The 13,110-nt window shown below is 39.2% G+C and overlaps 1 protein-coding gene across 1 annotated transcript in view; it reads right to left on the bottom strand.

The window, feature by feature from the left end:
• The window catches only part of LOC108789829 (myocardial zonula adherens protein-like), a 97,018-nt gene that overhangs the window by 38,732 nt on the left and 45,176 nt on the right, over positions 1-13,110 (bottom strand). The window contains exon 3 of the mRNA XM_018559931.1: positions 11,814-11,903. Coding sequence (XP_018415433.1) covers positions 11,814-11,903 — 90 coding nt within the window. The remainder of the gene's footprint in view (positions 1-11,813; positions 11,904-13,110) is intronic.

Genomic DNA, 13,110 nt, shown 5'->3' with positions numbered 1-13,110 from the left:
CTTCGGGTCGGCCAAACATGCTGAGCATGTTTGGCCGACACGAAGCCACCCGATGTACGGCTCATTTCAGCCGATATATGGCTGGAATCAGCCGTACCAGCCTGAAGTGAATAGCCGAACAGCATTCGGCTCACTTCGCTTCAGGTCGGTCGTTCACTCGGCTGCCTACGGCAGCTTAGTGAATAGACCCCATAGTCATGTCTAATAGACATGGTCTATTAGACCACAGCAGCCAGAGAAATGACAGACTTTAAGTGGAAGTAATGCAATACACATCACTTATGCATCCTGCGAGCAGGAAAAAATACAAAGTTTACTTACGGCAACCGGCTGTAAAGAGTGTGCCGCCTTGCCCATTTGTGTTAACGGGCCATTAACAGGCGGACAGAATGCACTTGCAGAAATTTCAGGATAGGGTGGAAAATGTCAAATACTATGGAAGGTAAAGAAGCTGCCATATATGTATTTCAATCAGGGGAGAACTGGGACTTTTGGCTTGGGAGGGAAACACAAAATGGTCTTTTCACTGTAGGGACAGATTTCTGTCAAGTACCCTATGAGCTGAAATATTGACTGCATACAATTTATATATACACACACACACATACACACACACAGTATATAGATTTTTATTCCTATTCAGGACACTGTGCCAATTTGCTTCCGTCCCAGTTAGGCCTACTGTGTATGTTTGTGTGTGTACTGTGCTATGACCTTTCACCAGAATATTCATGCTGTATATATCTGTACTCAACACATTCCAACTATGCTAAATCACATAAAAGTGCTGATACATCAGCCTGAAAATTGTATTGGACAGTGGAAATTACCTGGTCTAAATCCTAATTTATAAAAACACCATTTGCACAGGTGATCTATATGTACAGTGCCCCTATCAGTACATAGGTATCCACAATCTTCTAGTCTCCCCCTAGTTCTATCCTATGAGCTGCATCTATAGTTACCTGATGCCTGTTCAGCCTACTAATTTCCATAAATTCATGTGAATAATTCAATGCCACGCAAATTAAAACCTTGGCACAGATTTAGCTAAGGTCACTGTCAGTTAAATAAAGGAGTATGCATTGGAATAGAAATTACATTAAATAAAATAGAATAAAAATAATAAAAATAAAAAAATACAAATATATAAAGTAAATAAAATAGTATAGAATGGAAATAGGTTGCTAGGAGGAGGAGAAGGGGACCAGTTGTTAGGTGCAAAAAACATGTGAAGAAGGCACTAAAATGCTTGTGCCATGCATTATCAGGTATTCCCATTAAAGTATATTGGACCAAAATGTGTGATTCTGCCCAAAAAAGCTTATGCACTTATTTGCCTGAAAAGCAAACCAACACTCAGGTGTGAATGGGCACCACTGAAAATAATGGGATTCTTCATGCTGAACGTTGTCATGCTTTCAGAAATGGGTAACAAAATGCTCTGGTGTCAATGGGGGCTAAGGTCATACACCATTTTTCAAATAAAAAATTGTAATACCTAGGAGAAGCCAGGTTACAGCGAACTTCAAAAATGGAGAAGTAGTTATTTAACACTTCAAAAGGGCAATTGGCAGTGCCAAAGTTTTCACATACTTAACAAAAGCATGCAATAAATTATAAGTATATATAAAAAAAAATTCCTTGTGCTTATACCCACCAAAAAAGCCAAATGAGTCACATCCCACAAATGATTCCCCGTTCAAAAAAATGCCCACACAACAAAGCCACTTTTAAATAATATTATCACAGCACGAAAACCTGTACTTAAAAAAGGCACTGACCTGCACTTCACCCAACATACCTAACTTTGCTCATAACTTCTCACCTACATAACACTGAGCTGAATATTGTCAGTAAACTGTTTATGACTTTATAGGGAGTTTTACATTGCCTGTGTGTTTTTATTAGAGGAAAATATTTCTATACTGCAAGTTTACATACCAAAATGGCTGAAACCATAAATCACAGTCACACTGATTTACATATTAATGCAGGGCACAACATCATGTGTTGTACACTCATTATGGGGCATTGCCATTTATTTTCAATGGCAGTCCAGTGCATATGTATGGGCCAAACCATCTGCCCCTCAGTACGCCACAACATGTATTTTTAAAAAAAAGCATGTATTGCCTTGTGGTGCCTTTGGAAATAATGAACAATTTATGTTTTTAGGTCCTTGGACATGGCTGTAGAAGTGTAAATAAGCTGTTTCACTGTGAATGTTCAACATAACTTCAGCTGCAATCTACGCAGGCTGGCTGAATTATCCACTAGCTTATATCGTCCACAGAAATGATAAACATGACTTGTGCAATTTTATTCTCCGGTCTATATTCACGCATTATAAGACTGCCTCCCTGTAAGGAATTTCATTTACTTTACATTATATTGCAGAGCAAGCAGCAGGAAGAGTTAGACTCCCTTTATTTGGCCAGACCAACAACGTTTGGCCAAAAACTTTACCGGTCAAGTTTCTGAGAAACCAGTAGGCAGTCAATGGCATTACACCCACACATAACTGCCATATCAACATTGACCTGTACAGTCACCTATAAAATCAAACGTTGCAGCCTACATGAGACTCTTCAGCATTCAACACTTCTTTGATTGTCAGATATTGTCAGGATTATTTTTAAGCAATTGACAGGCTCATTTGACGTCCTAAAGTCATGCAGCCCTTTCCTTAATAAAGGAATGTATAGAACGGTATATCAAAATATAAATGTAACTCTTTGCATTAACCTTACATTAAGCTTGCTTCTGCTAACCAAAACCTGCTGGTTATATATTGAAGTATTTCTCATTAGAAGTTTGTATCTCTTTGCTGTCTTATGATCCCAACCTCTTAGTGTTGATATGTAGAGCCAAAAGAAATCTCACCGCTTCAACTGCCCAGCCGCAACCAGGACTCCCCAGTCGCCGGTCCACCTCCGAATGCAGCAGCACACGAACAGCCTGCACCATCCAGAGAATTCCAACACTTCAGACTTTATTGAATTTCAAAGCAAATCCAGTATAACAATGTACACTGTATGTAACAGCAAATACCAGCACCACAAACCCCCAACCAGCTACAAACTCTCACATGTTACGCCTGCAGGCTTATTCATAGAGGTCTTAGTGTTGATACAAAAAATTACGTTTTCTTGGCATCAAATGTGCCTTTTTACACTTTATTCACCAATATATTGCTATTAAAAGGAAAATTCCACTCTTTATAAAAAATAATACATGTACATTTCTTCATGAAAGAACAAAATGTATTTTTTTTTTCTTTTTGCATTGGAGCCAATAAAGCATTACAAGCATGATCAGTAAATCGTGGGTGCAAAGATCTGGGGCAAGACTTTCCTCCCGTACATATCCATACCCAGGTAGGGACATTCAGTAATATGGACAGAAGGAAGAATAGATGGACTAAAAGTGCTGTGACGTCATCACACGTGTATTCCATTAAAAATGATGAGTACCTCTGCCCACCGCAGGGAACTTCTAGTTTCTCAACTCAAAGATCCTGTCTAAGGATCAGTGAATGGATGACGTGGTGGGGCCACGTACAGCATACCAAATTATAAACTGAATACAAGCCGGTGGGGAGAAGAACCCCACGATTTAGATAAGTGGCGGTGAGGGGGGAATGGGGAGCAGGAGGGGTTAAGATCTGACCACGTTCTATGTTACACCCTGAATATGGCTGTAACATAAAACATGGTCAGAAAGGTAAATTCAAGCTTTAAATGTTGCCTCATGTAGTTGTTTTCCAGGTTGATATTTCCTGTACTTAGGGCAGCTTGTAATAAATGTCCTTTCCTAACCAGTATAATTGTATAAAATAGGGGCAGAGACCAGAATATGCAATCATACATGTAGTTATACCATTTGCACCATTATAATGTATTTGTAATTGTGCCATTAAAATAGTCATAAAGCGGGAGAATATACCTTTCTGTTCTAATGGATGTAACGGCAGAATTCTTCCTAATGTTTACACCTTCCTGGGGTTGTATAATACTACTGCTTTTGAAAGGTACAAAAGGGAAACACCCAGCACGTGACTGATATTTTTCACCTTTTTTTTCAGTTCAGCCTGTTACTCTCCAGTTTAAAATACATAACTGATCTGGATCTCGTCCAGTAATAATAATGCTCCTCCGTTTCCCATGGCCGGCATATCAGCTGCAGGTTTCAGGAAGTGACAAGCTCTGGATTAATATCACTAGCGTGCTTTTACTGTCAAACCACTTCATGACCATGAGCATATCTGTGTTCCCACAATGGAAACATCCACATCAGATAAAAGATTGTGTAAAAGCTTCTGGTTTCTGCCCATTAGTTTGATTTGAAGTCTTAAACCTGCTGATAGTGGTATCATGTATAGTACACAGTTATTTTACTTTCCTAGGGAAATGACCGCAACACTTCACAAAAAAAAGGGAGGCAAAGGGGGTATTTTTCTGTTCATATGTGCTAGATGCTAGACAGCAATACAGCTAATTCAACCGCAGATTGTGCCAAACTTAAGTCCTGCTGACTTGACTGAAATGCGAGCAGTATGTAGCCCCATTGATGCCGCGACGTTCAACAAAAGTCACGTTTTTAAATCGACTTTTGTCAAAGTAGCTGGTCCAAAAATTCTCAGCTGACTGCAGGGAAGTTGAGAGAGTTGGAGATGTCCGGAAACATGATGACTGTAAGTATTTGGGCAAAAATGTAAATACATTTTTTGTTGGGCAATGTATATTTTAGGGATGCACCGATGTATTGGCCATCGAAACATATTGGGCAAAAATGGCACTTTTGGCATAATGCCGAAAGTGCTATTTTCCTGCCGATACATCGGCGCATCCCTGTTTTCCCTCCTATCCGCTGGGCGCTGCTTTGTATCCCAGTGGGGAGGAGAGAAACTGTGATAGCTGGCCGAGCGCAGTGAGCGGCCGGCGTCTCCTCCCACACCGCTCAGCCTCCTATCACAGTCCGGCAGAGCGGTGTGTGGGCCGAGACAGACCACGCTGTCACAGGAGGCTGAGCTCTCCTCCCGCACCGCTCGATCAGCCTCCTGTGACAGCGTTTCAGAGAGGAGAGCGATTGCAAACACTCAGCGACCAGTGATTGCTGAGTGTTTGTAGATAATTGAGGACATGGTATGGTTACTACCGGTATATCCTCAATTATGAATGAATGGGAGTGATCTACATCACCTCCTGTTCATTCATAATTGTAGTTATAGTAAACAAACAATGCCCTCATGTTATGAATGAACAGGAACACTCAGTATAGAGGATTCCTGTTCATTGATAACAGGGGATACAGAAAAAGAGGAGATTGAGGACTCTGTGTCCTCAATCTCTTTTTCTATTTTAAAAGGGAATATCAGGGGTCTGTTTAGACCCCTAATATTTCCCCGAAGCCCCTAAAAGTAAAGTAAAAAATAAAAATATTTAATAAAAAATGAATACAAATATAAAAAAATTTAAAAAGTTTATAAAAAATAAATAAAATTTTTAAAAAATGTGAAAAAATTAAAATAAACATTTTCGGTATCTGTTTTGGTTTCAGCCTGACAATTTTTTTTATTTCGACTTAGGTTTTAAAATTTCCATTTCGGTGCACCTCTAGTATATTTGTTTGATCTGGATTCATTATTAAAAAAGTTTCAGCCTCATGCTACTGCTAGGACAAGAATCCCAGAACTGTCTGGCTGCATATTGATTTATCTTTGCTGCTATAGAATTTAGCAAATGATTTTCAATGAAATGGGCATCCATGTTTAGCGCAGATAACTCTACCAAACTGCTATGACAACAGTTAACAGACTGCTGTTCTGGAATGACACAAATCCTAATAGTGAGAATACCATTAAAGATATATATGGTCAAAAGCTAAAAATAAATCTGTATTTCTATATTGAATTTGTCTCAGTTCTATCCCACTCTTAATAACCATATTGATCTAGAAGTTTGTAAACTTACTTATTGAAGATGCCCATAGGATGTACTTCCTCAATACACAGACACAATTTAACTCAGCTCTGTGAATATGCATTTCTTTGTGAAACAACTCTCACAGGGCCTGCCTTCTGAACTACAACTCAACATCTGAACAATGTAACATCAACATTGCTTGCCGGAAACAATGTGTTATGGGATATGTAGTCTTGAGAAATGGAGATTGCATTACATCAAGCAGCAGGGAAAGATATACAAAGCACACTGGGAATCCAGGAAGTTGATGAAAGTGATGGGCAGACAGAAGGCAGAACTCACCACATAAAAGGGATTTTTTCAAGTAAGCTTTGATTGCATTATCAAAAAGAACTCTAGTATGTATTCCTATTACAATGCTGATGTTATAACAGGGTAGTATATGCTGGGACTTTACAACTCCATTAAGAGAGATTCAGGGTGACTTTTAAAGTGTACCTGTACTTAGTTGGAAAGGTCTTCAGCTCCATTGGTATATAGTAACTTTTGTATTGAGTGCCCCTTTGGACCCCCAATACTTAAGATGCTGTAATATGCAAATTGTTTGACCAGCCTCCTGAACCTCACAATTGGCCAGTTACTATGATGGACAGACTGACAAATAGTGAAGCTTGGGAGGTAGAGGGTCTAGCCCTTGACCAATGGAGAGAGCATGAAATGAATATGTCAGAGCATTCACATTCAGTAGAACTGGTTTATTATTGTTTACATTTATACTATTAAAAAGCTATAAAGCTGCATTAAAATATATATGTTTATTGTAGTCTGCCTAAACTTAGTGTTCAGGTATCCATGTTACTTAACAAAATGGATGTTTATCCTCCTCTTTGTAGTAATTTATCAAATACAATACATGCCAACAATAACAAACAATGCAGCAAGGACAGGCAAATATTTCACAGCAAGAAAACCATGTAGCAGAGCAAACATCACAATGCCAAAAATGAAACAAAGGCTTATGTGTCTGCAGTGTGTTTTACATAATAAAGACTAACCTATAACCCACAGACAGCCCTACGACAGCAGTATGATATCCAATCGGATTGCAGACAGCACGACAAGCAAACACATAAAACACAATGAAATTAAATAAACACACTGGGCATAAATTGGCTACGACCCTTTTTACTGGTTTCAAAAATTATTATAATATATAAATAATGAATAACTTAAATGTCAATATTATAATAAAATGCAACAACCCAGCCCAGTAACCACAACTCGGGCTGGAAACAGAATTAACCTCAGAAAGCCAGCGGTCCTAGCAACCAAGGACTGAAGCAGAGGGAGGGCCTGCGCTGGGTTATGGCTGGCAGCAAAGGTCTTGGAGGCCAGTATATCTACTGGCAGCAGCTCGCGGTATACTGAGCCTATGGTGAGGGGGGGGAACGCTAGTTTGTGTCCTCCCGTTACCCTAAGGAGAACTATGGGGAAAAGCCCTATCCCCATAGTTCTCCTTTAATTAGGAAATCTCTTTTGCATTGAGCAGAAGTTTCATATTTCAATAAAATTGCTGTCAGCATAAATGAGAAATGTGTGATTAACTTGTAAAGGTTTTATATGCTGACAGTGTGACATATTGAGAAGCCGTATAATTACAGCAGGGTTAAATTGCAGGCTTTGTTCTTGTTTCGGGACTCTGGTTTTTAGTTGAGCTTCACCTTGCAGTTTAGCTGCTTTAACCATCAGTTAAAAGTGCTCGCATGTGAGAATTTCATTGTGAAACTTTAGCTTACAGTGCATACATTCTGATGACGCTCTTGCAGTTTCAGTCCATGAAAACCTATCCACACAGCAGCTTGAAATTCTAGTAGAAATCACTCATGATGTTTGGAAGCACCTAGCAGGACATATGATTAATTTTCAGCTCCGCGGGCCGATTGCTACCCTACATATTACCGTATTGTTGTAATTCAAACATGCATACACAGCCACCTTATCATTTGGTCAGGTGATCTGTGAAAACATCAGGAAACAGATACAAATTGTGTTTGAGAACTTTAAAAGAAATTAGCTCTAAAACATAAAACCTTACAAAAATGTATAATGGATCTCAAAACAGTTAACAATAAGAAACAATAACTTTTAAACCCTCCCCCCAATTTCCCTAACCAATGAAAAAGCTGACTTTGTTTTTCCAAACTATATTTCACTAAGCTCCACGATTTTGAGGTACAATTGGGACAGCGCTGTATTTAATGTCTGCCATATAGAGCGTGATGACACCAGGATCCTTAGATTGCTGCAGCAGAGAGGAAGAGACGCTCCAGACACCAGTCCAAGAACAAGTCGGCTCAGATGGTCTAATGAGTATAACTTTTTTTTTTAGCACCTAGACAAAAACGAGCACTTAAACCTTGCAGAAAGGGTTAATACAATTTTCCCTGGAGTTCTTCTTTAAACAGCAAAGGGCTGTATGTGACCCTCAGGATGCAGACTGGGCACCACAGACTTGAATCATTGAATATTAACAAATCAAGTCCTGCCTTTCACTAGAAGCGAAGATAACTATAGTGAATCTGTCTTATTTTGGATATATTGTTTGAAGAACCTACTCACTGGAAAAGGCAATTGTCGTTTGAAAAGTTGAAGGTAAAAGTAGAAGAGGAGGACTAGCAATGAGGTGGCTGGATACAGTCACAGAAAGTATGAACATGTCATTGCAAAGACTGAAGACAAACAGTAGACTGATCATTGTGGAGACACACTACCCATGTGGTCACCCAAAGCTGCCCTTGACTTGACGCCACTTAATGTTAGTGTCATGCTTCTAACTGTATAATCTAATTTATCCAATAATACTGGACACAAAAGTAGGCAAAGGCTATATGTGTGTGTATCTGCTTTTTTCTGAGGTTCTGCAGAAAGAGGCATTGTTCTTTCCCAACCTGATTAAAAATATATGAATAAAGTATTGTAAAATGATAATACAGTGAGAACTGATGCAATACAGGTCTACCATTTTTGTAAACACTATAAACACCACATGTTGTAGAATGGTTCCACATGACTGTGGAATGGTTTTCTTGTGTGTTGTTGTGTCTATGTGTTACTTCTCACTCTGCACTTGCATAAATATTGTGTCTGAAAACAGTGGTGGGTGTCAACAAATGTCACTAAGACAGTCTATAAAAATAGTTTCAAGGTTTGGCAAAAAACAGTACCTGATGAAGTTGCCAAAGGATAATCCATAACAATTAAATCTATTTTAGTCCAAATATAAACAAAACATGAAAACAATAAATACAGGAAATTAAATCATTGTGCAACTAAAGCTATATAAGTGTCACGTGTGTGGATTTGTGACAGTGCAGTTATGTGAGCCCTGTACTTTACAACAGTTAGGAACACATGGTGGGAAGACATCAATGCCTCCTCACCATGTGTTCCTGATGGTTTGGATACCACCAGCTAGAGTTGATATACGAACATTGTTTCGCTAATTGTGATAATAAAATGATTGGACCGTCGGTTAATATGAGGAGGCATTGTGGACAATTGTGCAATAATGTCAATAGTGATTAACTTCATGTTGCTTTTAAATAGATTTCTTCCTTTATGTAATACAACTATAAAGATTTTTTTTAACAGATGTAATGTGTTGGATTTTCATTCTGTTCCTTTAAATTCCCCTTCTGGTTTTTAAATATCATATTTAAATATTTTGGGACAGTGGTACGGCACAACAGCCCTGATTGATTAACGTTTACATACCACTATCTTATGTTGTATCTAGCTTCACCCACTAGGGTCACCTGTCAATGTGGCCAGGAAATGATAATGGCCATTTATTAGAAATAACTTAATTCACTAAACTATACCAATCCACAATTGCCAAAACAATTATTATTTTCAGCAACAATGACCAATGAGATCTGAAAAATAATGATTGTAAGGAAACTAAACCATGCATGATAACTTAGTGAATTGAAGTTAGTGAACTGAGTCTGGTGTATTTCACTAATGTTTTAAACCCAGCAGACCTGCAGTTTAGTGACTAAAAAAGGGGGTGATGCCCCTCAATGTTTCCTTTAAGGCTGGGTTCACACCTAGGCGTATCGAATATGTGCGCTTCGTGCCGTGCGTTTTTACCGCGATTCGAGGTAAAAAAAAACAGCACGACAAACGCACGTTTCCGAGGGCTACCTGGCTGTATCCCAATGGATACGCGCGGCAAATACGCCCCAAAGAAGCCCCTGTACTTCTTTGGGCGCAGGGTGTTTTGCAGCGCGTTTCTACGCCCAGGTGGGAACCATACCCATAGGCAATCATTGGTTTTCACATGTTGAGCATTTTACAGAGCGTAGGAACGCGCTGTAAAACGCCCAGGTGTGAACCAGTCCTTAGTCTCCCTACATATTTGTTAGGATTTGATTGATTGCCAGATGGGTTAATTCCATGCAATAAGAAGAAGTTAGAAAGGTGCAGTTTCGGCATTCCGGGTTGTATTCCAACCAGGACACATTCTTTGTGTTCTTCCTTTTTGCCTCCAGTTGCTCTAGCATCCTTATGCTGTCCATAACACAGCCGTGTGTTAATGTAGAACTATTGCCTCCCATTAAAAAATGTGCTGCAACACTTATATATAACTAATTCTGCACTTACTGTTTTCTCCTACTCTCCCTGCACAGTCCTACAAATATCAGTTTATCCTGGCAGTGAGGTCCACCTATGGAGCTTCCTGTGATGGTGGGGCTGCGATGCTGCACTGCTCCTGAATTCAGAGCAGGTCTGTCACTCATGTCTGTGCCTGCTTGCACTACAGCAGGATGAAAAGATGTTTCCTATTAGCATTGTCACTGCTGATTCCTAAGCCTAAAGCTTGTCAATCAACACCTGACCAGATGTAGTCCTGCCCACTACTTTTTGGATTGCAGCACTGCCTCTGCTACTGAAACCATCTAACTCTGAGCTGTAGTGTCTGGGGTGGGATGTGGGGGAGACACAAACAAAGGAAGAATTGTAAAGGAAGTTTTTTTTGTTTGTTTATGAGGCTTGTGTATCACTTAGTAACTGGATTTGGGAATTGGAGCCCTGTTGTACATTAATGTATATGTAAACCCCCAACACTGAACTTCTCTTATCTGATCTCTTTTGATCTGCTAACTATACCATTGCATTTGTTTTGTCATATCTGTTTGATAACTGCAAAAAAATACCTGTTGATTTTGTCAAAAATTGTGTAAGCTGATAACTTCCGGTGCCCTCTGTGCAAAAGGAGAGGTTATGGAGATGAGAAATGGGGAGGGGGGATAAGGAAAGGATTGTGTTCTGTGGAATTTAGAAATGAAGTTGGCAGAGCTGACAGCATGTATTCAGGAATTCAGAGCTGTATTGCCATTCCAAAAAGTAAAGTAGGTGCATACTATATGTCTGGCACATCAACAGTTATTTGTCTGTACATTCCGCATGTTTATATGGATAAAACTGGGAAAATGGTAAATGTACTGCAAAGATGTGCTAAATATGTTTTTTCTGTGATAGTGGTAGGGCTATTAAAGTGAATAATGAAGCATTCTCTATAGGGAAATGCAGAATAAAACAGCAAACAATGACTTATACTAGAAATTAAGACAGGCTTACCTGTAAAAATAAGTCAAGGCAACTGGACCTGCTGTATTTTTCTATTCTTCAAGAAAAATACAGCAAGTCCAGTTGCCTTGACTTATTTTTTACAGATATACCATGACCTGGATGAATGAGAACCTTCACAGACATAAGACAGACTTAAACTTGACTTCTGCAACACATCATCAACAGATTTTCAAACACTTTACATAACGGAGCAAACAGAGTTTCAGACCACCATTCAGGTCATTCACTTACATGTATTTGATTTTCATTCTTGGATTCTTTCTCCTGTGATCGTACATTCCCATCAGCGGGCAAAGTGAGTCTCAGCCGACAAATGTTCCCCTGTAGAGAAAATAAAATGACTATCTTAGTAAATTATATTCTATGGGAGGAAATAAATGGTGTACAGCAGCTTGCTGTTAAAAAAAAGTGTTAGCCTACAAACAACTTTACATAGCTAGTCAGCAATTCATTGTTATGAAGTATTTTTTAGTGGTTAAGGTTTATCTAAAGCTAAAATTCCTGTCAGTTTTTGCTCTTTCCCCATTAAGGAGGTTTCCCTTCACTGCTTGTTTAGGAAACACAACAGGAAGTAAGAGGAAATCTGTCCAGCGAAGCAAGAAAACCCCTCTTAGTGGCCACTGGAACAGGTTTCTCCATTTAAAGATTTCCCCTCTCCTACTGTTCTAACAATGGTCACCAAGACAGAAATTGTCCCAGGGGGCACATAGAAAGCCATCAAAAAAAACAAAAACATCCAAAAGTAAAATCACTTTAACCACCATAAACACCCAAAATAGTTCAACGTAACAGAAACTACTAGCGCAGATATTAGTGTAATAACTGAATACTTTTTATCATGGTTAGTATTTTATTAGTAAAAACGATATTTTGGTAACTTAAATTGCTGGCTTTGTATTCTTTGCATTCCTTATTTCTCTTTTCCTTCCCAGTCTTCTCACAGTGGCCATTTTTTAGTAAGGGCCGATGACTATATATGCTTTTGCTTCCTCCAGCTCTGGTGACTAGGACATGTGACCATGTACATCATCTCAGGGGAGGATATTGCCTTTCCCTGAGATCTCGTGAGATTACAGATGAGATTTCCCAGCAATGCTCTGCTGATGTAACCTTCCCAGGATGCAACGCTTGGGCACAGGCTGCATCACTAATGCCCAAGCGGACCAGGAAATGGAAAAAACAATAATTGTAAATAAAAGGAAAATATGTTTGTTTACTGAATGAATGTAAGAGGATTTCATATCAGCATGCAGAGTCGCATGCTGATGTAATTTTTTGTGAAAGAGAGAGAAGGTCAGCTTTAAAAGATCCATGCAAGATAATTATTTCACTTACAGGGGTTAAGTCACCCAAGAGGTTTCTTATATTTCTTGAGGACTGCAGGACTGATCCTCCTGCCATAGTTCCTGAGTCTGCTCCAGCCCAACTTGGGGTGTTCCCAATCGTCCCACTCTTCCAGTTGCATTTGCTATTATGAAAAAATAAAACTCCAGCATGGGCAGTGGAATCCCTAATGATGGCTGTGTAA

The sequence above is a fragment of the Nanorana parkeri genome, unplaced genomic scaffold (assembly GCF_000935625.1).
Source record: "Nanorana parkeri isolate BGI_ZX_2015 unplaced genomic scaffold, ASM93562v1 scaffold422, whole genome shotgun sequence".
In the NCBI taxonomy this organism is placed as follows: Eukaryota; Metazoa; Chordata; class Amphibia; order Anura; family Dicroglossidae; genus Nanorana; species Nanorana parkeri.
This window is presented reverse-complemented; position numbering and strand designations above follow the sequence as displayed.